General features: G+C 44.7%; 1 protein-coding gene across 1 annotated transcript in view; it reads left to right on the forward strand.

Moving 5' to 3' along the window:
• Positions 1–27,110, forward strand: part of GNA13 (G protein subunit alpha 13) — a 189,278-nt gene that overhangs the window by 125,911 nt on the left and 36,257 nt on the right. The window contains exon 3 of the mRNA XM_085617282.1: positions 12,715–12,765. Coding sequence (XP_085473408.1) covers positions 12,715–12,765 — 51 coding nt within the window. The remainder of the gene's footprint in view (positions 1–12,714; positions 12,766–27,110) is intronic.

Genomic DNA, 27,110 nt, shown 5'->3' on the forward strand with positions numbered 1-27,110 from the left:
GGCAAAAAGGTGTAGCATTGGATCCCATTGTGTCTGAAGTAGTTGGAAGACCAAGTGTTACTTCCATTAGCTGGTGTCTTGTAGCTAGGAAGTGTTCCAGTCCGATAAAATATTGTCTCTGTCTAGGAGAAATTTTGCGATTACGGAGATAGAATTCTGAAGACAGTAGTGCCAAAATTCTTTGGTAATTTCCACTAAGACCTGTGACTTTGTCCTGCCCAGTCTGTTGATATACTGGAACACATAGGCCATGTCCATCTTTCATAAAACACAACAGCTGGAGGCATGGGGTGCCAGTGTATTAATAGTTAAAGAACCCAACAAAAGCTGCATGCAAATGTTATTGAGTTGAGATTTGTTAAGAGTCCATCCCCCTTCTGTGGAGATCATACTGCATCTAGCTTCCCAGCCTCAGACTGGCGTCTGATTAGATCACATCTGGATGAGAGCCAAATATGGCCCGCTGTTCCAGGCAACGATGTGATCGAGCCACTATTGCAGTTCTGCTCTGGTGTCTGTTGTGCGACTGATCTTGTGATAAGAGAGTACCTGATCTTCAGACGTTTTAGCACCCCATAATATAACTGTTCCGAAAAAATTGCCTACATGGAAGAGGCTAATAGCCCCACTATGCTGGCGAAGGCTCTCGGGGGGGGGGGGGGTTGGCTTGGGGGCGGGGGATCATGTCCTTTGGGAGGACTGAGCGGATTTCCTTCAATACCTGCTTCTGCTTCGAACCGGGAAGGATCAGAGTAGCCTCTTCCAAGTGAATTTGGAAACCAAGAACTTCATGCATTGGGAGGGAGATAGGCAGGGTTTATTTTGATTGATCAGAAAGCCCAGACCTTGAAATAGGTGAATAGCCCATGAAGAATGAGTGAGAAGTAAATCTGTCCTACGCCATCAGAACATCATCTAGGTAACTATCAGACGAACACCTCTAGCGCGGAACTATTTCACTACCTTGCGAATCACCTTGGTGAAACACCACAGTGCCGAGGTCAAAGCTGAAAGGCAGTATTTCGAAGTTAAATCATTGACCGTCTAACTGAAATTGTAGAAACTTGCGGTGAGGACGGACAGTAGGAATCGAGAGAGATTCATCCTTCAGCGCGAGACTGACCAAGTCTCAGTCCTGATGGAGGCCCCTGAGGGGTTGAATCCCCTCCATTTTGAATTGATGGTATAAGATCCAAGATTAAATCTATGAGAACCTCTAAACTAACCCACTTTGTTTTACTAATGGCTGAAAGCTCTTCTTATAGACATATACCCCACGACACATTCCTACAACATAATTAATACATACAATTGTGTTTATTGTGTATAGAAAAATATATATTTTTTATTCTTTTTTTGCCATTTTTCACATATATTTGTTTTTTCATATTAAATGAACATTCATATGTTTACAATCTTAATATGAAGATTATCTTGAGACAGTTTGAAAAATTGTTCATAAACCCACAGAACACCCATCATACCTGCATTCACACGGCTCAAAGCTCTACTATCACACTAACATTCACACAACACAAACATTATGAATTTATTTTTTTAAACCTGTATGGGATCCTATATCATTCTGACAGACCATTGAAAGTGAAATTCATTTCTGCAATTGTTTCTGATCCAGTTATTGTCTTGTCAATGTCTCTGGTAGGATTCCATTGTGACTAGATAAGGTCTACTACGCACGTTTCGGTGGACATAGTATTAAACTTCCTTCATCAGGACCAAATGCATCTTAGATCAATGTCAACAGACACGTGGACATGGGGTTATCTGAGTGATTCTGTATGATTCTCCTCCGATGGATGCAAATGCACCGCATGTAGCACTAAGTGCATACAGGACCATATATTTATATGTGCTTCTGAGATGTTCAAACGATTATCGAATTCCGTTATACAAAGTTTTTCCTCTGGAATTGGTTTAGCATTCTTTCCCCAGTTTGGGTGAATGGTTGTAACTCGATTATCAGTCAGGATAGATCTGTGCAAAAGGCACCATCTTCAAAATGGTCCAGAATAGTTTAGTTAGCCATCATTGTGGCAAAGATCTATCCTGTCTGATAATAGTTACAACCATTCACCCAAACTGGGGCCAGAACGCTAAACCAATTCCAGAGGAAAACGGAATTCGAAAATCGTTTAACATGTCAGAAGCAAATATAAAAATATATGGTCCTGTATGCACTTAGTGCTACATGAATGAATGAATGAAATGGCTTTTATGTAGCGCATGGCTACCCGGGAGCATCCCAGCACTGACACAGTAACTAGAAGCACCAATCCTTAGGGGAAAAGCCAGGTTTTTAGCTGTTTTTGGAAGGTAAGATTGTTGGGCTCCCTACGAATGTCCAGCAAAAGAGTGTTCAAAAGTCTGGCGGTGTTGTATGAAAAAAGCCTGCTGCCACTTCTGGCCCTCTAAATCCTGGGGACGACTGCTAGGTTGAGCTCATCAGGGCGAAGTTGCTAGGTGGAGTTCATCAGGGCGAAGTTTTCTATTTGCCCTGTAGGGGCGAATCATGGCTTTATTGATGGGCGGTCCACTCCCTTCCAGAGACTTATGGGCAACGCAGAGGGCTTTAAAGTGAATTCTCTCTTGCACCGGGAGACAGTGCAGGGAGCATAACGCAGGCCTTGCAGAGCAACGATTGGGGGTCCCGTTCAGCAGTCTCGCTGCACAATTTTGTACGACCTGAAGTTTAGCGACCCCTGATTTCAGTGCCCCTAGGTAGAGGGCATAGCCATAGTCTATCCTTGAGAGAATTGATGCCTAGATCAACAGTTTTTTTTCTGGGAATGGTAAAAGGGGGAGGACTTTACAGATCATTCTGAGTAAGCCATAACATGAGGCAGCCGTCTTCCTAGCTTGTACTTTAACAGTAAGGTCTTGGTCTAGCCAGGTTCCCCGACTTTTTATCTGTTTTTGAGGCTGGCACCGGGCCCATACTAGCTGGCCACATTTTGCTTGCTTTAAAGCTTAGAGGGTTGCCGAGAATCATAAGCTCAGTTTTTTTGCCATTAAGTTTTAGGTGAGACGGACTCATCCACTTGGCAACTTCCTCGAGGCAGGCGTGGAGTTTGTTGCAGGACTGGTCGGGCTGATTCAGTGCTACGACAAGCTGTGTATCGTCGGCATATGTTACTATATGGATTCCCAAGGGGGGATACTATATCTGCCAATGGGGCCTTATAGACATTAAAAAGAGTGACTCAAGGATGAACCATGAGAAACTCCGCACTGTAAAGGAATAGGATTTGAGGTGATATCACCTTCAAAAACCTGAAAGACACTTTCTTCGAGGAATGATAGTAGCCATAGTAGGGCTGTGCCATTCACTCCTGCCCTCCTGAGGCGGTGAACCAAGATAGGGTGGTTAACCGTATCGAAGGCCGCGTGCCAATCGAGGAGGATTATAGCTGACGACCCTCCTGAATCAAGAATCTTTTTAAATTCTTCCACCACTGCTAGTAAGGCAGTTTCAGTGCCTTGACAAGGGTGAAAGCCCGTTTGGGAAGGTTGGGGCCAATCATTGGATTTTAGGAACGCGGAGAGCGTATGATTAACGTATTTCTCCGCCATCTTGCTGATTCCGGGAAGGAGCAAAATGGGGCGATAATTACCCAAATCGGCTGGATCCAGATTGTTTTTTAGCAGCGTCTTTACCATAGCCCTTTTCCAACCAGGAGGGACCGAACCCGTAGACGGTGAAGCATTAATCAGGCAAGTGGCAATGGGGGCAATTATGGGTGCGACCAATTTCAGGATACTTGGAGGTGCAGGGTCAAATGGCGATCCACTTTTTACTGATGACAGGATGGCTGGAAATGATTCCTGTGTCATTGGGATAAAGGTCTCCAGTTGATGTTGAATTATGCCCCCGCCCCGCATTCGTATCCTCAATTGAAATGTCACTGCCTTTTTGGGGGAGATGCTTGAGGATGTTTTGTACTTTAGTGGCAAAGTATTCCGCAAATTCATTGAAACGGGAACCTGAGGGGTCAGATACCGCAGAAGGGCCAGGGACTTTTGAGTAGCTTTTTGGCAATGAGGAAGGTTTCTCTAGCGGAATTCGCGGCTGACACTATCATTTCCTCGTAAAAGGTGGCTTGGGCTGTTTTCATATCTGCCTTATAACGTCCAATAGCTGCCCTATTTTCCAATTTCTTCTCGGGTGAGAAATCTTTCCTCCAGACCCTCCAATTTTTTACATTGCTGTTTTAAGATGCATAACTTAGGAGAGAACCAAGGGGACTTGTTTGCTCCAGCTTTCTTTTGAATTGATATTTTAGGGAGAACCAGGTTGAGTGATCCCTCAATCCAGTTGCGGTGCATTTGCCTCCATCGGAGGAGAATCATACAGAATCAAAGATAACCCCATGTCCACGTGTCTGTTGACATTGATCTAAGATATATTTGGTCCTGATGAAGGTGGTTTAATACGATGTCCACTGAAACGTGCGTAGTAGACCTTCTCTAGACACAAGGGAATCCTACCAGAGACATTGACAAGACCAGAACTGGATCAGAAACAATTGCAGAAAGGAATAGCTTTCAATGGCCTCTGTCAGAATGATATAGGATCCCATACACGTTTAAAAAAAATCTTTTTTCATAATGTTTGTGTTGTGTGAATGTTAGTGTAATAGAGCTTTGAGAGGTGTGAATGCAGGTATGATGGGTGTTCTGTGGGGTTATGAACAATTTTTCTAACTGTCTCAGGATAATCTCCATATTAAGATTGTAAATATATGAATGTTCATGTAATGTGAAAAAACAAAGATGTTAATGGCAAAGAAAGAATACAAAATATATATATTTTTCTATACACAATAAAACACAATTGTATGTATTACTTACGTTGTAAGAATGTATCATGGGGTACATGTCTATAAGAAGAGCTTTCAGCCAATAGTAAAACAAAGTGGGTTAATTTAGAGGTTTTCTCATAGATTAGGTTTTTTTCCCCCCTCTATAACCCAAAATTAAATAGGGGGGACCTTCCTTCTTATATAAGCTCTAAGATTTGAATCCTTTCCGGTTGATAACCAGGCGGGCCCCTTTCCCTTTTTTTGGGAACCATGAAAATATTGCTGTAAAACACCGCCAAGTCAGGGTGGTAAGGAGCGATCGCCCCTTAGGGCAGAAGCTGTGACCGTTTGTGTCGAATCAAAGTCTTATTTTGTAGGCAAACAGGGAGAGGACGAGACAGGGAGGGTTGATAAGGAGTGCCGAAGAACTGCTTCCTAAAACTGTAGACTGACTACAGTACCCATGGGTCTTGTGTGATGGCTGCTCAGTTGTGGAGGAAGTGTTGGGTTCTGCTTTTTCACACTCAAACTTACTACAAACATGGGTCAGTTTAGTTGTTACATCATTGTGCTTTGAAGTAATTGGTTCCAACGCCCATTTGACTAGTAGTTTTTTTTTAGTTTCATCATATGACAAAACCGTTGCCAACTGGCAATACCGCCAACCCTAACATGCTAAGGTTTCTTATGACTTATTCCTCCATTCAAAATAAAAAAAAATTAAACTCCGTTGATAGTTTTTTCTTTGTACTGGCATGCAAACTCGGAAATACGTTCTAGAAAAACGTAAGTCACCTAAACTTCTGGGCTTAGCTGTTACAAGCGACTTAATACTAAAATTTAAGAGTGTTTTTGCCGTCTGCCCAGTTGTCCATGTTTCCGCATCCGACCTAATTCTTAAGACACTCTCACTGGGACACGTTTGAGCATACTTCCAAAACTCGTGAACATGAGCACATTATTCATAAGCACACTTCAACCAGTTCTATTCCGACCATACCAAAACTGTTTAGCTGCATACTCGACCAACCAAAAGGACTTCGGGGTCTTGTCAGGGGTAGAAAAGATGAATACACACTACTACACTGGGACAACAAGGAAGCACTAAGAGGGTTCATCTTTCAAATGCTTTATTTTTTGCGTTTTGGACACCAGAGCAGCTATTTTTTGGTAAAGGGTAAACATGATCACTCACTGAAATGTGTGCACTATTGACATACAGCGGCTGATTGTGCAAGCAGTAAAATGATTCTTCGGTACATTGGTATTTCCTTGTCATCAAGCACTCTTTTTCAGTGCCACCTTATTTATTGGGTGTGCTATGGTGTCTTCTTTACCACGAGTTCATTCAGAACTTTATGAACTGTGTGCAGGCTTTGTTTAGCTGATGTGCAATAAAAAGTTTGAACCTGCTTTGTGCAAAATTAAGCGGTAAATCAAACTAGCAGGAAAGCATCCTTGTTGCCTTAAACCAAATGAAAGCTGGTATATAGAGGGTGTTGCTTAATCCAACTACCCCTGCTACTCTTGGGTGTGGTGATTCTCTGCTCCTTCCTGGAGAGAGAATCCTACTTATTAATTACAAAATATGGGCTGAACACAGAATTAATGCACTTCAAATGTACAATTTATGAATGTGTCAATGAAGACCTCTTTTTTCAGTTTCTTTTATTGGTCTGTATGATGGTGTTAAAATGTTAGTTTTGTTTACTTGAACACGTTTGGTTTCATAAACCAGGACTTCATCAAGGCTGTCAATTCTAAACAAATCCAAGCGCAATACTGTATACTGCTTGTGTGCGCACTTCAAGTGGTTTATGTGCAAAGAAAAGTGTGACAGGACAGATTGATCGTTGTCTTGATGTGGAAAACCGATGGCATATATAAAAAAAACAGCATAACCGAAAAAGTATTAATACACAACAAACCACTACAGATGACCTCAAATCAAAAAAGTGAGAATAGATGGAACTAATTTTAGAGAGTCATTAAATGTAGTGTAACCTATGACCAGCTAAGCAAGCAATCCATGCAAGACTGCCCAACTACAAGAATACCAAAGTAGTGACTGTGTGGCTATGTACAAAAACTTGGATTAAACCACCATTTGGCAAAACAGGTTTCTAATCTGCTCATAGTGTCAAATGAGGTAAAATATTTAATTAATATAGAATAGGTAGCTATTTCAAAGCAACAGTTAAGTCTTTGGCCACGGTTAAGAAGTTGGTAACCTCCGTTATCAAACTAGTGGAACTGCAGATTTCTAGTAAGGTAGAAAAATGTAAGAAAGAATGGGTTAGGCTTGCAGACATAGTGTGGCGATCGAGGGGTCAAACCATATAAAGCTAATACATGTTCTCAGGCCAATAATGACACAAGGGTGTGTACTGAAATGAATCTCAAGTATTCCATTGCTCTGCAACACCAACAGATCTAAGAGCAACAAAAAATTATCTGTTGTAATAACTACTCTTGAAGGAAGTGATGCATATGCACCTGTTGGAGCTTGGAAAATATCTTCAGCCAGAATTCGGAAAGATGGAGACATGTTAATGTCGCAGACCTTGGAGTGTATTTCAGTCTGTGGAATATTTCACCACAGCATGCCTTGTAGAAGCATATTAATGGTTCATACTAGAGTGTATTGCAACAAGTTAACCTAAATAAAAATGTTATTTAGTAAGACCAAAAAAGCTGCATCAAGCAAGTAGGGCTACAAAGTTATCGAACGCCTAGGTAAAGTTTTTGCCCGATAGGAGCCTGTAAAATAGCTAAGATGATCACCATTTATGCCAAGCAAGCTGCTGGTGGGAAATAACAAGACTGTGCCTTATTAACAAAATACTTATCACTTATAATGTGTTGCCTATAGTTCTGCTCCTTTCTAGGTTTTATCTAGAGCGCATGCACTCTTTGCACGACTTTTGTTTACATACAGTGGGCTTTCAGACCACCCATAGCTTACCATTTGTTAGCTTCAGCATTGCTCTCATTTCCCTCTCCCGTTTGTCACGGCATAGGGGCGTTGTCCTCTTCTGGTGTTTGGCCCTCCTCTGGAGTGTTGAACTAAGTACTTGTCCTTGCACTTGCTCCTGTTTTTGGAGGTACTTTATTTTTTGTGTACTGACACCCAGTATGAGTGCTTGTGTTTTCAGTGAGTCTCCCATATCCCCTTCCATATATTTTCTGTTGCCTCACACCCCCTTCCATGTTGCTTCCTTTCCCTCCCAACCGCCCGATACTTCCATATTTCTTTTCTTGTATATCTCCTACCCTGTACTCTGCACCACTGAACTATATGCCACACCATTCTGCTGCTTGCCACTGTACTTTGCACCACTCTACCCTACACCACTGTACTCTGCACCACTGTACTTTACGCCACTACTCTACACCACTCTACTGCACTCCAAGTCAGTCCACTCTGCGCCACTCAATGCCAACCCACACAGTGCAACTCTACCCCACGCAATGCTTCTATACTCCATGCTACTCTACTATACTCCGCGTTACTCCATTCCGACAGCCACTCCACTCTGTGGTATGCCTCTCTCCTCTGCTGAATGCCTACTGTATGCCAAGCCACTGCACTCCACGCTGCTCTGCTCACTTGCCTCTCCGGGCTGCGCTCTGTGCCAGGGCCCCTCCGGGCTGCGCTCTGTGCCAGGACCCTCCAGGCCGCACTCTGTGCCATTGTATAACATGGCTAAAAGACATTGATAAAGCCAATAGCTCTTGTGTAGGCAGAACCTATTGGCTTTGTCCATGCTTGTATGTTTTTGCTCTTACCTGTATTTCTTAGACCAGAAACTAAGAACTCTGAGATCCTGTCTTATTATGCTTCTCATAGCTTAGGACCTTCTCATGTTTTAATAATATGAGCATTGCGTTGTTTGACTAACTGTAGTTCTACTTCATATTGGGGACAAATGCCTGATCTCCTTATTTTTTCCTATTTCTCCACCTTACAAGGAACGTGTATGTCCTTAGGATTCCTAATAGTTGCTACCCGCTTCTGCAACACTTTTTCTTTGTAAGGACCGCCTTTACAGTAAAATTTACATAACGCACTTAAAACAATGTACCCACATTTTACTCAGTGGTAGTTTAATGATGGTAGTTGGTAGCCACACTTTACCTTTACCACTTTGGTGTCCTTGTAGATGGCACTCTTTCACCACTAGTATTTCGTGTTACACTTTCGAACTTTACTTACTTTAAATATTCTTTCTATTGTTTACACCTTGCTGTTTCGGGTTACTTGAAGGTTGTTGCCAGTGGTCTCTTGTGTGAGAACATACTTTCAGGTATTTTCCCTGGCTTTAAATCTCAATGTTATGTTTCAGTGTATGACTTAAAAGCATCATTTGTATCTTGCTGAGGTTCTATTTTTAAATAATATAGGTTTAGTTCTGATCCACGTCATGGACTTTACTCGTACATGCACACAGTGTGGTTTAGCTGTTCTACATTTTATGCATGTATTATGTTTGCAGTGTTGCATTAGTCCTGTTTTATGGGCTAAGACTCGCATGGTCTTTTATCTCTTAAATAAGCTAATATAATACATTATGCAGAATAAAGGCAATTGTAAAATAGGAAGAATACTTTAACATCTATGATACAGGCATTCATTTTACCTGTTTTACTCCTGACTATAAGGGTTGCACAAGTGTATAGATCCATCTTTAGAAACCTTGAGAGAGCTTGCCTCCAGTTGTGTATTTGTGAAGATGTTTGATCTAGCAGATGGATTAATTGCACTGTTTTTGAACCACAAGATTAAAGAAATTGTTGGCCAGCTTGCAACTCCTCTTTACATGAGTATTAAATACAATAGAATAGGTTTATAAAGTTAGGGTGCGATGTGAAGAGGTGTTTGTGGTAGAGAGGGAATGGGTAGTAAAGGCAGGTAAGGCTAGTGAGTAGAAGTCCTATGCCAAGATGAGTAATGTCTGCACACCATTAGTTTCCTCTTTTTACTTAGTTGTCTGTGGGCTTCCAGCCCCCACTCGCGTGGACAGATGGGTGATGAATTGATAAGTGCCACAATCTGCCCCAGGGAGGAGAAGGGAGAAAAGACAGTCTGGGTTCCTGGGATCTTGGGTTCACTTGGCGCATACCTTTAATCAGAAAAACTCATCAGACTGCCACGGTGAGTGGGGGATTGCAAAAGAGAAGGAGGTATAGGGCTTGCCAGGTCTGGCATTAGACTACATTCACCACTCCTGGATACCAAATAGTTTTTCTGCCCCTTGGATGTAGAGGTATCCAGATTGAATGGTTCATTTATGATCTTCCTGCCCACTATACAAAGTGTACACTATACTCCGGGATTGGTGCCCAAGAAGGAATGATTTGGTTTGCTGGCCCATTCTGGCAATGGGTCCATGCCTCAGCACTAGATATTCTCATTGTGGGGTGGAGAGGGTGATCAGTCCATACCAAAAGTACGCCCAAAAAAGTCCATATTTCTTCTTAGTTGCTTTGTAGATGGCTGTACTATTCAGGCTCTTGTGTCCATAGGTGTTGAAAGAATGCCTTATGCCAGAGGGCCGAGTAGCCCGATGCCAGGATAGGTCAGCCTCTCACCATTTGTATCTGGTTGCTAGTCCCTGGTGTTGAGTGAGCTTCCTGATTTTCTCCCTAGGGCCTGGACACCAACTTGAGATATGTACACCCCAAGTGCCACTTCGGGGGAAAAGCAAGAATGTATCCGGCCTTTTCTTTTCCTGGTCACTAATGCCTGGTGAGCTTTCAGCCCACCTGAAGTGATAATTATTGTGAAAGCCCCTCGGGGATCAGTAAGTCTACTACCCACCAGGGAATGATGTCCACAGTGTCTTCATCAGGCCCCTCCCATCCGTACCAGTCAGTCTTAAGCCTAGTAGGTGGGGTTTTCGGTGTGGGTTCAGCCCAATACCAAGAAGACAGATTCTTTACGACCCCAATGTCTAAATTGGCCTAATGCTACCATTCCTTTCTCGTTTTGTTTCCCTGTCTGGTAGACTTCTTGCTCCTCCATGCCCAACATGGGTTGAATAAGTAGCTTTCGGGAAAGCATCCCATTTATACATCCCAATGGTGGCAGAGATATTGTCTATCACATAGGACATGTGAATGCGAGGCAACTTGTTACCCCATTCATTATTTGTTTCAAAATATTCTCCCTGCTGTCTAGGGGTTTTTGGAATCCCGATTTTTCCAAAGCGCACTCTTATTGCTCCACCAAACACCCCTCCACTACTAAGGCGTAGGAGGCAAAGCACTTTAATATAGCCTAAGCTCTGTACTGATAATCTGTTTACATTTTGGAGACTTAATTGAGAAAAAGCTCTGGGTATTGAGTGCTCTGAATGAAAAATAATAAACATATCCACATATATTGAATCACATATAATAAGTAGGGTTGAGGCTAAAATGGAAGGTGGTGTGATCGGTGGAGATAAGCAGAGTAAACCACTAACTTTTCCAAAGGTTAGATCATGAAGAGATCTTACCAAAAGGGAACCAACTATGCTAAAATATATGTAGGGCCACTGAATTTATGCAACTACTGCATTTTCGGTATATTTATGAATTTACTGCATTTGCCGCATATTAATCTGCTGTATTGTCTGCAGAGTCAAAAGAAATGTAGGTCAAACTGATCAAAAGCTTCTAAACATTCAGCAACACTTGATGTGCAGTGGGAGTTCATTTGCAAAGGTTAGCAGGTCACCGTTCCTCTGTTAATTTCTTTATTTGGGCCTTTTACGGATACTGCGGTGACAATATTAGCCTTTGTAAAAATGGCAAAATAATGTAGTAATACTATCGCAAAATGTGCCTTACAATGGTGCATAATTTGCACTCTTGCAGCGTAATTTGGTCGGCCCTGCTGCATAGTTTGGTCCTCCTCTGCCGCATACTTTCAGTGGCCCTACATGTGGAAAGCACCATCTCACTAATAAATAAACAAAAATAATGGGCACCTTAAAGCTGTCAAATTTGGAACCTATCCAGTGCCTAGATGCTCACGAATTGTATGGAGATTGGTAGAAACCTCCAGCATTTTGTTGTTGGTACTGTGTTTCAAAACAGAGGAGGAGAGGGAGAATGAATTCTAAGACCGTGTTTCCCAAACTGTGGGTCGGTTGCGAGACGTTTTTGGTGCGTCACTGCTTGGCCCGCCACATTTGTTGAGGGAGGGGGTACATGGCCCCCCCTCTCCGGTCAATATTTGGCCCAGGGTATCTTATTCAATAGGGCCTACCCCTTAATTTATGGGGAAGAAGGGCATGCAGCCCCCTCCCTAGGCTGATTTCAGCCCCGTGGACCCAATCTCCCAGGACCGGAGGGATTCATGCAGCCCCCTTCCCTTGGCTGATTTCAGCCCCGGAGACCCTACCTCCCTGGACATAAAAGAAAGGGGAGGGGGGCACGCAGCCCCTCCCTTGGCCAATATTGGCCTCGCGGACCCCAGGACCTGAACAGTTAATAACTGGGCGGAGGGGCTATGCAGCCCTACTCCCTGGGCGGATTTCAGCCCTGGGGACCCTGCCAATAAAGAATGGGTACCCTAGAGCCCACCCAGGGCACATACTTCACCATTATTGAGCGACACGGGGGGAGCCCCAATGTCCTCCCCCAGCCGGCTCCCGGCCTCCAGCGTTAGCCGGCATTGCTTCCCACCCACAGGGAGCAGCAAAAAATGTTGCTCCCTGCGGCGGGAGCAATTTTCATCAAATAGGGAAATGTTTTCTGAAAATAGTAAATGGAATAATGAGCTATACTGTTTGGTTGCCTACAGTAAAAACAAACCGCACATATTAATGTAGTTAAATGTGGAATTGTATAATGATTAGTGATTGAACTTCTTGAGTACAAACATGTTTTTTTTTTCTTTCCATAGGGAGAATCTGTGAAGTATTTTCTGGACAACTTGGATAAACTTGGAGAGCCAGTAAGTTAGCTTACCAGAATAATATTTTTTATGTTTTTAAAGTGCATGCTGAGCTGGAAATTATATTGACCGTTCTCTTAAACTTTATTACTTGAACCAACCCCTTATCTTTAATCCTGTTCTATCTATTTAACCAGACCAACATGATTCTCTGTGACAGATTACCTTCCTTCCCCAGTTCTGAAAGTCAGTTGATTGAATTGATTGACTGTGTTTGTTATTGATTTACCGCTTTCAGCATGCATATGTCTGAAACCTAGCAATAGGTGCCATGCACTACCACAAGTGCCACTCCGAACAATGATCACTGGATGTAACAATAGTGCTCGAAGTGTTCGTCTGGTGGTAATGACATCTTTCTTTTTTTTTTCTGACTAAAACATTTAGAGTTCATAGCTCACTCAGTTTCTTCACGCTCAGCTCTTTCCACTGGATCTTTAATGGAATACGAGACAAAACATTTGGTGGCACAATCCTGAGCGCCATGGTTCCCACTGTAAGTCAATAGGCTAGAAAAGAGCTCATACTTTAGCCCCCCCCCACCCTTTCCCCCAACGTTGGTCTGAGAAACCAAGTCCGAGGAAATGGCACTGGTCGTCTTTCAGATTACAGTAATCCTCAAGCACTGAGAAAAGGGGGTATCTTTTACTGGACCCTTCACCTCTGGTCCAAACTGTCTGATCAGCGTTTTTTAAAACACTGTTGCACCCTTAATTTTGAGCCAAAGCTTGGTGCATTCATGCTTACAGTTCTTGAGCTGATGTCAACAAGCATTGTTCTTAGTATTTGCCATTCCAGATTTTGGTCCATCTGTGGGAAGAGGCATTTGCTCACTTTACAAGAATCCATCGTGTTCGAGGCATGTGGGCTGCTGAATTCATATCTGTGCATAGATCGCCGCCTAGTGTTGGGTCCGGATGTTTGCACGTTGTTGTCCTGGAAGACTCTTCGAAGTATCCTTGGATAGGGGACTCCTCCCCTGGACTACAGTGCGCATGGGCATCCTCTCCATCCTCAGATTGTTTTTTTCCGCCATTGGGTTTGGATGTGCTTATCTTGACTCAAGTTAGGAAAAACTCTTTTCAGGCCAAAAGGCCTCTAGTTCGCGTCGGTACTGTTCCCGATCGGGATCGATAGTATCTTTGTTAGTTTACTAACTTCCAGAACCAACTTTTTCGCATCTTACACGACCATCGACCCGACATCGACGATGGAATCGAGGACACCATTCAAGCGGTGCCCTGTATGCAATGCGAAATATCCACACATCGACGTCCATCCGGTGTGCAAAAAATGCCTTTCACCGGATCACGACGAATCTACATGTATGGCCTGTGCCCGATTTCGATCCAAGAAGACTCTCCGGAATCGACGAGCGGCGAGACTCGAGGCGCAGCAAGCGGCACCGGCCCCGGCCGACATCTTCAGCGCCGAGACCGAAGATGTCGAAGAAGTGGAGAACCTACCCTCCAGCCCCGCTTCCGAACATGACTCCGGATCGGAAGACGTCGACGAAACACTCTTTCGCAGAGATGAAGACTACACCGAGGTAGGAGACTACAATGAGGCCTTAGGGGCCGAAGAGAGTAGCTCCGATGACGAGCAAGGCCTACCCGTTCAGACTGAGGAAATCCCAGTGCAACAGTCTATGGCACCGGTCGAGGGATCGCCTTCGGGCCTTACCCAAGACCTATCCCGCAGTTCTTCGGCCCCGCCCTCGGGCCCGGCCTCGGACATTCAGCGGCAGCCATTAATGCCCAAACCGGCTGGTTTCCCTTCTTCGAAACCGAAACCAAAAGCTGTATTGTTTCAACCGAAACCGAAAGTGGCGCTGGTCGGATCGAGGCCCTCCACACCTTCGACGCCAGCAAAACCCGTCTGCACCGAGCGCAACAAACGAGACTTCGGTGCCGAGCTCGAAGCGGCCGACGTCGGAGTCGACATACGGAAAAAGACCTTCGGTGCCACCAAACCTACTCGGCTCCCGGCACCGACGCAATCGGCTCCGACCCCAAAGGTCAAACTACCTGCCGCGTCTCTCACCGCTTCGACGGCACCACCAAAGCCACACTCATCGAAGGCGTCGACGGCCATTCCCGCCCCTCGACTCCACGACTCACCGGCGCCGAAAAAGTCCACGCCCGCCTCCACAGAACCGGTCGGCGCAAAGGAATCGAGGGCGCTCCAGGTGCCACCCGTTGCTGCGCAGCGCACCAAAAATAAAAATGTCCTCCAGGACACGTCGGGCTCCGGGCCAATAAAAGCTCCAACAGCCTCTTCGGCACCAGCCAACATTACTTTTGGCCTGCCACCATCCACGGCCCCGAAACTGTTCCAAATCAGGACATGGGTCACCCACACCACGATCACGCCTGCCGAACACTCTGAGGAGACGTCTCCATCGCATATCATCGACACCGGCAGGATGATTATCCACAAAAGGAGAATAACTTCTGAGCCAGCTTTGGACTCCTTCCGGATCCCACTTAAGAGAAAGCTGCCAGTGGCTTCAGAACCAGTTCTTTACGAACCTTTCCATTCACCCTACCAGGATCCACAATCCTTCTCTCCCACACACTCCGACACGGATGCGTTGGAGGACTACATGGGTGACCAAGTCCCCTACCCCGGAGGGATGGACCCTGATGGCCAACAGGACCCTGATCAAGCTTGGGATGACACTGTAGACCCAGGTGCACCTATGGATGCACAGGACCCGCAACTCTATGGAGCAAAAACATCTCCCACAGAGGACACTGCCGCGTTCAACGCTCTAATTGAACGTGCTGCGGCCAATCATGGGGTGCAACTTCACTCTGACACCATCGAGGACGACTTTCTCATGGATACTTTCGCATCCTCAGAAAGGAATATAAAGACTCTGCCCATGTTAAAGGGGGTCCTCAAGCCAGCAAAGGACCTCTTCAAGGAACCCACCAGGGCAAGAGTGATAAACCCCAGGATCGACAAGAAATACAGATCGGCGCCTGGGGACCCTACTTACATTAGAGGCCAACTACCTCTGGATTCCATTGTCGTTGCGAATGCTCGCAAGAGGGCACACTCGCAAACAGGTGATGCTCCTCCCCCGGACAAAGAGTCCAAGGTGATAGAGACCTCTGGCAAACGGGTTGCCGCCCAAGCAGCTAACATATGGCGCATTGCCAATACTCAAGCGCTCCTCGCTCGCTATGATCGAGCGCACTACGACACATTAGAGCAACTACTCCAACATCTCCCTGACCAATACAAAGAAGGTGCAGAGATCCTCATCAGGGAGGGACAACTGCTCACAAATGCATCCATTAAGTGTGCACTGGATGCCGCGGATACAGCTGCCAGAGCCATAAACACTAGCGTCATGTTGCGACGACACGCCTGGTTGCGAATCTCCGGATTCAAACCAGAGGTACAAAATAACATCCTCAACCAACCTGTCAACCCCGACTACTTATTCGGGCCGGAGGTTGACACTACCCTAGAGAAAATAAAAAAGGACACGGACACTGCAAAGTCCATGGGGGCCCTACAGACGCAGTCCTTTCGGAGCGGCTCCTTTCGTCGCCCCGGAAATAGAGGAGCAGGTAGAGGACAGGGGTCACAGCAAACCTACAACCAGGGCAACACCTACGATAAAAACACCCGGGGTGGATATCGTGGCTCCAGCACAAAGGGCAGAGGACGCGGCTACGGCAACACCAGGTCCTCTCCCAAGAACAAGCAGTGACGCCCTCTCCCTTCCTCCCGACCACATAACACCTGTCGGGGGAAGGCTACAAAGGTTCCTGTCCACGTGGAACTCCATCACCACGGACAGGTGGGTCAAAGATATTGTCAAATACGGTTACTGTCTAGAACTAACCTCCACTCCACCCACCATACCTCCAAAAAACCGTCCTATGTCCTCAGAGCACTTAACGCTCTTACAGCAGGAGGTGCAAAGCATGCTTCTAAAAGGCGCAATCGAGGTCGTACCCGTCCACGAGCAAGGTACGGGGGTGTACTCCCTGTACTTTTTAATACCGAAAAAGGACGGGTCACTCAGACCTATATTAGACCCGAGACCCCTGAACCAGTACATTCTTTCCGAGCATTTTCACATGCTCACTCTACAGCAAGTCCTCCCGCTGCTCAAGCAGGGAGACTTTCTGGCCACACTGGACCTCAAGGATGCGTATTTCAACATACCCATTCACCCCTCACACAAGAAATACCTCAGGTTCACTGTTCAAGGGCAGCACTAACAATTCAAAGTCCTTCCCTTCGGCGTGACAACAGCACCCAGGGTGTTCACAAAGTGCCTAGCTACTGTGGCGGCACATCTACGGAGGCAGCACATACACGTCTACCCTTACCTGGACGACTGGCTCGTTCAAGCGAAGTCAGCCCAGCAATGTGCCAGCCACATGTCCCGCACCATCCACCTCCTTCACAGTCTGGGGTTCTCACTAAATTACCCAAAATCCCATCTCCAGCCCGCACACGTACAACAGTACCTCGGTGCGACTATAGACACTCTGGCGGCCACAGCTCAGCGAAATTTAGTGAGAATCAACAGCATGCAAATGCTGATTTCAAAGTTCAAACCACAGCACTCCCTTCCCGCGCGAGTGTTCATGCAGTTGATAGGCATGATGGCCTCCTGCATCTTCATAGTCCCACACGCGAGACTACATATGCGCCCGCTTCAGGAGTGCTTAGCACGTCAGTGGAATCAGGCTCAAGGACAGTTGAAAGACCTAGTGTTGGTGAGCGGTCGGGCATACAACTCTCTGCATTGGTGGAATCCACAAAACCTTTGCAAGGGCCGACCATTCCAAGAGCCTGTCCCACAGATAATACTGACGGCGGACGCGTCTCTCCAGGGATGGGGAGCTCATGTACTCCATTACACAGTGCAGGGACTATGGACACAACAACAAAAGAAGATGCACATCAACCTTCTAGAGCTGATGGCAATCTTCCTCGCTATGAAAGCATTCAAAGTACACTTGTGCAACAAAGTCGTGTTGATCCGGACGGACAACATGACTGCAATGTACTACATACAGAAGCAGGGAGGAACACTCTCCACAGTTGTCTCATCTGGCTCAGAGCCTGTGGAAGTGGGCCATTCAGAGGAACATGTTCCTCATGGCAGAACACCTCCCCCGCAAGGACAACCAGATGGTGGATCTGCTCAGCAGACACAACCACCAGATGCACGAGTGGGAGTTACACCCATCAGTACTCCAACCGTACTTCCGGCAGTGGGGTCATCCAGAGATAGACCTATTCGCGACCAGCGAAAACGCAAAATGCCAAAGCTTTGCCGCCAGGTTCCCACATCCGCAGTCGCAGGGCAATGCGATATGGATGAACTGGTCCGGCAGATTTGCGTACGCTTTTCCCCCAGCACCACTGATACCGCTGGTGGCACGCAAACTCAGACAACACTCACTGACACTCGTCCTGGTTGCTCCAACGTGGGCACGCCAGCCATGGTACACCACCTTTCTCGAACTTTCCGTGGTGCCGCATCAAAGGCTGCGGATCAAACCCGCGCATTTGACGCAGAACCATGGAGAGATTCAGCACCCAGATCCGCAACAGCTGAACCTGGCAATCTGGCTCCTGAAGTCCTAGAGTTTGGCTACCTAAACCTGCCACCTGACTGTATGGACATCATTAAGGAGGCCAGGAGACCCACTACCAGAGCTTGCTATGCAGCAAATGGAAGAGGTTCGTCATTTATTGCAATAATAATGACATTAACCCGCTAGACGCATCCATCCAAAACATTATTTGTTACCTATTACACCTATACCGATGCAATCTGGCGTACACCTCTATACGTGTCCATTTGACCGCAATCTCAGCCTATCTACAAACCAGGCAGCACCTCTCTATTCAGAGTGCCTGCCATCAAAGCATTCTTGGAAGGACTCAAACGAGTCATTCCACCTACCCACCCACCAGCCCCAATGTGGAACCTCAACTTGGTCCTCCCACGCCTGATGGGTCCACCCTTTGAACCTCTACACTCATGTGAGATTCAATTCCTTACCTGGAAAGTAGCTTTCCTAGTAGCGATAACTTCTTTACGAAGAGTTAGTGAACTCCAGGCACTAACCTTCCAAGAGCCATTCATACAGGTTCACGCCAACAGGGTCGTATTACGTACCAACCCCAAATTCATGCCTAAGGTGGTATCGCAGTTCCATATGAATCAAACTATTGAACTGCCTGTTTTCTTTCAAAACCCACAAACTGTCGCAGAAAGGGCACTCCATACACTAGATGTAAAAAGGGCCCTCATGTATTATATCGACAGGACCAAACCCTTTAGAAAAACAAATCAACTTTTCGTTGCCTTTGCCCCACACCACAAAGGTAACGCTATCTCCAAAGCAGGAATAGCCAGATGGATCGTTAAATGTATTCAAATTTGCTATCAAAAGGCTAAACGCACTTTAACGATTCCCCCCTCGAGCCCACTCAACACGTAAGTTAGTGGCCTCCATGGCTTTCCTAGGAAACATTCCTTTGCATGACATATGTAGAGCAGCCACCTGGTCCACTACACATACATTTACCAAACACTATTGTGTAGATGTGCAATCAAAACAGCAGGCAGCTGTAGGACAGGCTGTTCTCAAAACTCTTTTTCAGACCGCTGCAGCTGGCACGGGTAGCCGCCGCTAATAAGAGGGCACTGCTATATATTCTATGCACAGATATGAATTCAGCAGCCCACATGCCTCGAACTGAATATGCTACTTACCAGTATGCATCTGTTCTTGGCATGTAGGGCTGCTGACATTCATATCGCCCTCCCTCCTCCCCGGCGCCTGTAGCAGCTGCAGCTCTCAGAATTACTGTAAGCATGGTCATCACTTTCTGTATCTACTCCATCACTGCCACAATGGCGAAAAACAATCTGAGGATGGAGAGGATGCCCATGCGCACTGTAGTCCAGGGGAGGAGTCACCTATCCAAGGATACTTCGAAGACTCTTCCAGGACAACAACGTGCAAACATCCGGACCCAACACTAGGCGGCGATCTATGAACAGATATGAATGTCAGCAGCCCTACATGCCAAGAACAGATGCATACTGGTAAGTAGCATATTCAATATCATTTCTTATAATTGATCTTTTCAGGATAAAAGCACAAGGTACCAACAACAGTAATATTTGAAGAATGCCTTGAGATGTTTGAACGTGAAGCTAAAGAACATTAACTTTTATTTATGGTTCATTCTTCTGGGATAACTCATCCAGTTCACTTTACACCATCCTTCGATGTTCCTCCTTCACATACATTGTCCCCGAAGCAGTGGATATCCCGATCACTCCTCAACTAGGGCAAAAAACAATGGCATAATAAAGATCTTGGACGCCGAGTTCGGAATTCCTTTTTACCCTTCAAATAGGCTTTGTAAATATCCTAGCTGAATACCTTTTCAGCCACTTCTGTGGATAAATCGCTAGGAAACGCTGTCCTGCACCAGTATATTCCCTTCTTGAGGGTGCGATTACAGTAGACACCCTAGAGTATGACTGCCTGCAGATAAAAATTGTACCTTTTTGAAATGTTTTTCCCATGTGATTGGGAAAAGCTAAAGATTGCCACCATCTTCCTACCAGAGCTCACGCAAAGGGTATTTAACCCCTTGTGTGCCCATGACGAGCTGGACTCGTCATGGGCCGCGGTTGCGCTGTGCCCATGACGAGTCCAGCTCGTCATGAACCCCGCCCGCTAATGCAACGCCCGGCACAGGGCGAGGAAAGGGCGTGGCACACAAGGGGTTAAACCATAGCAATGGAGTTTAGGTGTTCAAGCGTACTTTGTCTGCTACCTTGGATTCAGCGATTGCAACTGACTGACCCATGTGTAAATTACTGTACCTGCAGCCAAACCCAAAGGCCCTCTGTGTGTGTTGTAGATAATATGATGTGCTCCCTCCTGCCATCTAGTATTGGATTTGGAATACTACTTGTTTTTCTTTGCAGTCTTAGTTTCTGAATTGGGAGGAGGCTCATTGTCATTGAAACCAACACATTTAAAAGCAAAGCAATACATATTGAAAAAGAAGCTGGTCCTGTAATACAGAAATGGTAAATCTGTTAATCATGCTAGCGCTGCACATTAAACTATAAAATCCAGACATAATTCACTTGAGCGCAGAATTAACAGGTCTGTTTTAACATTTCAATAAACCAAAACATAATTGAGTTAAATTAGGAAATCTTTGGGCTCAAATCTTATCAACTGGGAATAACATGTTGTAAACGCATTGACCCCCGAAACATTACAAAAGCTTAAGCATAACGTTTCCCTGTTATAGTCCAAGAAAGGAAAGCTTAAGAATGTTTTCAAGAAAGAAATTTTGTATTTGATTTCTACTGCACATCAACATAATTCTGTTGTATTTGTCCTCAAAACGCTAGTGTATAGCAGAATTAGAGTTGTGTATCCCACCTTTTTAAATATTAGATGCACATGTATTTCCTGAATTTGAGGACACAAGTAAGATCAAATATTGGAAGGAATTGACCACACAGAAAACCTAGACAATCCTCCTTTACAGTTGCATACCAGCTCCCCTCAAATCTGGAGAGCATAGTAACAGGAGACTTGTGCAGTCTGTTTTGTTAGCTGCTAAATTTGGATTCAAATGTCTTTGTGCATGGCTACCGTACTGTGGCAACTAGGTTGAATGTTTCTTCTCAGCAGATTTTATTAATCTCGATCAAATGACCATTGTCTGCTTATTTTTCAGTTGGAACAACAATTGCCTTTTACTGAAAAGTTATTGGTATTGCCAGGAGTCGAGATTGTAGCCAGAAAACTAAATAAGGCCTGTTGATAAGCTTGGCTTGTTTAGCATTACTTTTCAGTGCTAGCATTGTACAGTTTCCGTTTGTAAGCGTTAGGTTTTTATTTGGTGAATAGTCATGAAGTTTGCAAGATAAGTCGCTGATAATGTCAGACTGGGTTTAAGCAAATTCTAATGTAGGACCGACATAAATTCAGTAACTCTGGAATCAATTCTAAGAGCCAAAGATCCAGATTTGTAGATACTAGGTTGTCAAATGCTGCTTCCAGGAAAGGCCTCATGGAGCTACTGTATTAAATGCAATTTATAACTGGCTCATCTTAAACAGAGGGCTATATGTAAAGCTGTCACCGTGGCGGAAAAAAGTTTGATGCTGTTTGGATGCCATAGTGAAGTGATTACACCACTCAGGAAAGTGTAAGAGCACTACGTTTATTCGCTGTATGTCTCCACAGCTCCCAGGAACTCCAACAGTTCCTCCAGGGATTCAAACCATAAAGCTCTATTTCCATGACAGTGACATCATAAGTAATAGTAAACATGAGAATAGACCTAGAACTAAAGGAGAGACTACTACAACATCTCCTATCTCTCAACTAATTCACAAAATAAGAAAGGAAAGAAGCAACATTAGGTGCATGTAAAAACAGATGAAAATAAATGAAGGAATAAAACAAAACAGAACAAGATACCAATGGGAAAAGTAAGCATACATATTACAAATTTAAACGATCTGGTGGAACACAGGCTCTATTGGATCTACGTGGAGTGACATACTTCAAAGAGGAGTCAACTCTAGGAGTTCTCAACTCCTTCCCTTTAACTGGGGATTTTTCCAAACAAGGTTGAGACTGAACAGAGTTTTCTGAGTCAAGACCAAGTTGCATGACTACTCTCAAAGGAATTTTATAAACTCTAGAAATATTCCACCAATATTTTCCATTGATTCTTATGGCAAAACGCGAAGAGGCATCCACCCTAACAGGTGGACCAAACTTTGACAAACCCTTAGGAACATTATGAGGAGACTTAATCCTCACCCAATCCCCTACTTTAATTTTAGATTCAAAACCATCTTTGCCAGAAACTATTGGTAGAGGAGGCGCGCTGCACTCACCATCACCTGAACAGGAATGCAAACTCCTGTTGTCTTTTGCTTCACGACTTTAAAAAGACATACTCCATTTCTTCATCCATGCAGGACACATGTGGAAAGAAGCCTGTCTTCCTCTAAGTAGTGCGAAAGGACTAGAACCAGTTTTGGTGTTGGGAGTTGTACGATGTGCCCACAACATACTCTGGACAGCCTCTTTAATATCAATTTTGGCTGAAACAGCCCACTGAACACATTCCACCAAAATCCTGTTGCGCTCAATAAATCCATTGGCCTGTGTGATGGTATAAAGCAACGCGCCGGTGAGAGATGCCAGATTGACTTAGGAAATCAGACATTTCCTTAGAAGTAAATTGCACTCCATTAACAGATACAATTTCTTTTGGAAAACCTTCCCTACCAAAAAGACTCTGGAGAAATTTAATGACCTCTTGGGAATTAGGAACGGACATGAAATGAACCTCCCACCACTTGCTAAAATCAGCAACAACCAAAGCAAATTTGTACTTGCTGGATAAAATATTGAATGGTCCCACGAAATCAATGTCTAACTTCAACCAAGGTCCCTCAGGAAGCTCAACATACTGTAAGGGAGGTGAGATAACCTTTATGACTTTATCACTAGTGCAACACGTAATTCACCCCTCCACAACATCATTTAATTGACGATCCATGGAAGGCCACCAATACACAGCACGTATTCTCTTCTTCGTGTTGGTCTGACCCAAATGCACTTCATGACCATAAGCAATGATGCTACCTCTAAGACTCCGGAGGAACAAATTTATCTCCACGCATGACTATTCCACCACCCTCTACAGAAAGCTCCTCAGCAACCTTTGAAAAAGGATTAAAATCAGTGTCAAGATGTTTTTCTTTTGATCAACCTGACACGATGAAATCTTTTACCTTTTTAAGAGTAATATCCGATTCCATCCCACAAAACCAATCCTGTTCAGAAAAACAACCAACGCAACATGCATCCACAACAGCGATCAGACATTCATCAGAAATACTTCCATCACACTCATCTTTCCTTATGGGCAAAGGAGATCTGGACAATAAAATCAGCTCTCGTGTTCTTCCCACCAGGTATGTGAGCAACAACAAAATTGTACTGCAAAAGCTTCGAACTTAATCTTGCAATCCTAGGAGTGTGATCCTTTACAATCCTCCCTTCTAAAATGGGAATGAGAGGTTTATGATCCGTAAGAAGCTTAAATGTCTTTCCCCACACAACACTTGAATCGCTCAACAGCCCAACAACACGCAAGCAATTCTCTCTCAATAACAGAGTAGTTTTTTTTCACTTAGTCGTAGAGTTTGATATGCAAACCCCACAATATACTCCTTACCTAGCTTGATCTGAGAAATCATCCCACCCAGACCACCTAGACTGGCATCAACAGATATTGTACATTGAAAAGAGGGATCAAAAGGGGTGAGAATCTGAGATGAACCCAACTCTTTTTTGATCTGCTCAAATTCCTCCTGACAAGCCTCACTCCAAGAAAAAACTGTCTTCCTTTTATGTAATTCCCTCATGTGAACAGTTTTGGCAGCAAAATTAGAGATGAATTTAGTATAAAATTCACACAGACCTCTTGGCACAATACCATCTACAGAAATGCGATGACCCAAATACTCTATTGATTCAACTCCGAAAACACACTTGAGTTTGTTAGCCACAATCCACCACTCAGGAAAGTGTAAGAGCACTAAGTTTATTCGTTGTATGTCTCCACAGCTCCCAGGAACTCCAACAGTGCCTCCAGGGATTCAAACCATAAAGCTCTATTGCCATGACAGTGACATCATAAGTAATAGTAAACATGAGAATAGACATAGAACTAAATGAGAGACTACTACACATAGTTATTGAAAGAACATCCACTGCTTGAAGTTTCGAACTTCGGAGGTAAAATCTCATGCATGTCTTAATCACAAGAAGGGAGCCACCATGGCTTTTATCAGGAACGTTCTTTCAACACACAAGCATGAACATCTGGCCTCACTTTCACTAAACATTACTGTGTAGATATTCTTGCACTTAAGTGGGTCAAACAATGTTAAATACATTATTCACTAGCCCAATTAGTTCTGACCATCAGCTACATTATTTGTAGAGGGTGCTGCTTTATTGCATACTCCGCATATGATCAGAAACAATAAATGTTGCAAATGGAAGATGTTACTTGCCTCTAACATTCCGTTTTTAGCTTGTAGTGTAGTAGATCCCCTTCCCCCCCCCCCCCTCCTTAACAGGATATGCCGTGTAGTTTTGCAGTATGATTCTTTTCTGGGGTGACATGCTGTGCTTTACTCCTTCATCTGGTGGTTGTCAGTAATTGTCTGCTTTTAAGTCCTTTCTCTCCCTCTTGGTGCTTTGCCTTCCTTGAATGATATCATGTTTGCCATCTTCGGATACTTTTGTTTCTCTGACTTAAAAATAAGAAGATTTTGAAAAGTAAGCTATGCAAGCATCTTGCTAGGTAAAGGAAGTACTTGGGATTTGAGGTGGAAATGGGCATGTCAAGGTTGTGCCCAGTACTACCCCTGTAGATAGGTTATGGGAGGGTTCCAGGTGAGACTTGGGTATATTGATGGAAAACTCCAGGTCATACAGCAGTGAATCCGCCGTTTGCAGCAGCAACTGTGCTATCTCCAGAGTCATAACTTTGAGGAGCTAGTCATCCGGATAGGAGTAAACTGGAATGCTCGACCAACCCAACCTACTGAGATGGTTGGCCACCACTACCTTCACCTTTGTAAAGACTGCGTGCCAAAGCCAGACCAGAGGGAAGAACCTCGCTGGTACAGTAAATATACCTTGACTTTGAAAATAATTCTCCCATTAGAGTAAGATTTCAAGCCCCATGAATGAAAGCAGAGAATGCCAATTAGCGTCAGGAACACTGGGTGGTGTCTGCTCCGAGACCTACCCCGGCTCTGCTTTCTCGAGGGAAGTTGGGGCTTTTTCTTTGCAGAACCGAACACTGTGCAGATTAGAGTTATCCTTGTGGTCCTGAAGAATCGCCACTTGATCGTTCTGACATATATAGGCGAGAAACCTGTTGACTTATTAAACAGTCTAGGATTAATCTATCCTTAGCCAGTTTCACTCACCAGGCTACCTAGGATCATTACATCCCGAGGTATCGCACACATTCATTAAATTAAGTGTTCTTGAGTATCACTATACCTATTTTATTTCACCTTGTTTCGCCAGTCTACACCACTGTTTTAACCTACACACCCACACTTCAACAGAATGTTACTCTTCTAAACGATCTCCGGCAAAGTGCCCCCTTGCCCATTGAGTATTGCAGTGCTGACCCAACAAGGAGTTAGCCCAATGATGAAGCATGACACCCGTTTGGATGTGTGAGGGCCCATTGCTCCTATTGAACCATATTCATTTTCCTGGGACAGCTTATCTTTTTGTTTACGCATTAGGAACTGCCTACTATTTTTCTTATTCGCAGAGCTGCATGTAAGCGCCACCCCTCTGCACCAACACCAGTTCCTTTCTTTCCCTTCCTTACTTCATTGATTGTAGTAAGGAGGGGAAAGAAAGGAACAGGTCTTCTGATGTCTAAAACGATTTCACCAGTGTGCTAGGAAATTGTGCCCACCTAAGATGACAGCATTAAAGCTATGCTGCGACTGCAGGAAGCAGGTGTCTGTCACAGACTTGTACAGGGATGTCTTTGGAGACTTGGTTTGGTATGCAAATTCTAAGTCATCCGATAAGTGTCCTCATGCACCTGAAGGCAATCCAAGAACAAGAGGCAAAGCTGTATGTTGCTGATCATAAGTAGTAGTCTCATCGTTCGCATAGGTCCTGCTCACTCCAAGTCCCTGGTGCAGACTCTGTTCCAGTCCCTAGGGCTTTACTGCAACCATTAAACTCCATGCTCAAAGTCCTCCATCACATCAAAGTACAAAGGCATGCTTACAGTAAAGCAAGACTCGACCTCATCCCGCCACTAACTTTAAAGAGAAGGCTCACAGGTGTCAGTCCCATCCCTTTGAGGTCTCCGACAACAGAACCAAGTCTTCAACTGATCCTGATACAGACTGAATTTTCCAGGGCATCGTCGGCACTGCAGCAGATGGAGGCCTTCAAGGAGGTCATGATAGATCAGCAGGATGCAGTGCAATTTCGGGTTTATCCTCCCGAACAGCAGATGGAGGCCTTCAAGGAGGTCATGATAGATCAGCAGGATGCAGTGCAATTTCGGGTTTATCCTCCCGAACAGCGAGTCCGGGACATTCGGACTAGGATTCCGATCTTTAAGCCCTGGTTCTGGGTTTTGGTCAGGAAGACACTGAGACTGCTGGGCCTCATGGCCTCCTGCATCCAGGTGTCAGTCCCATCCCTTTGAGGTCTCCGACAACAGAACCA

Source organism: Triturus cristatus, chromosome 7, assembly GCF_964204655.1.
Source record: "Triturus cristatus chromosome 7, aTriCri1.1, whole genome shotgun sequence".
Taxonomy (NCBI): Eukaryota; Metazoa; Chordata; class Amphibia; order Caudata; family Salamandridae; genus Triturus; species Triturus cristatus.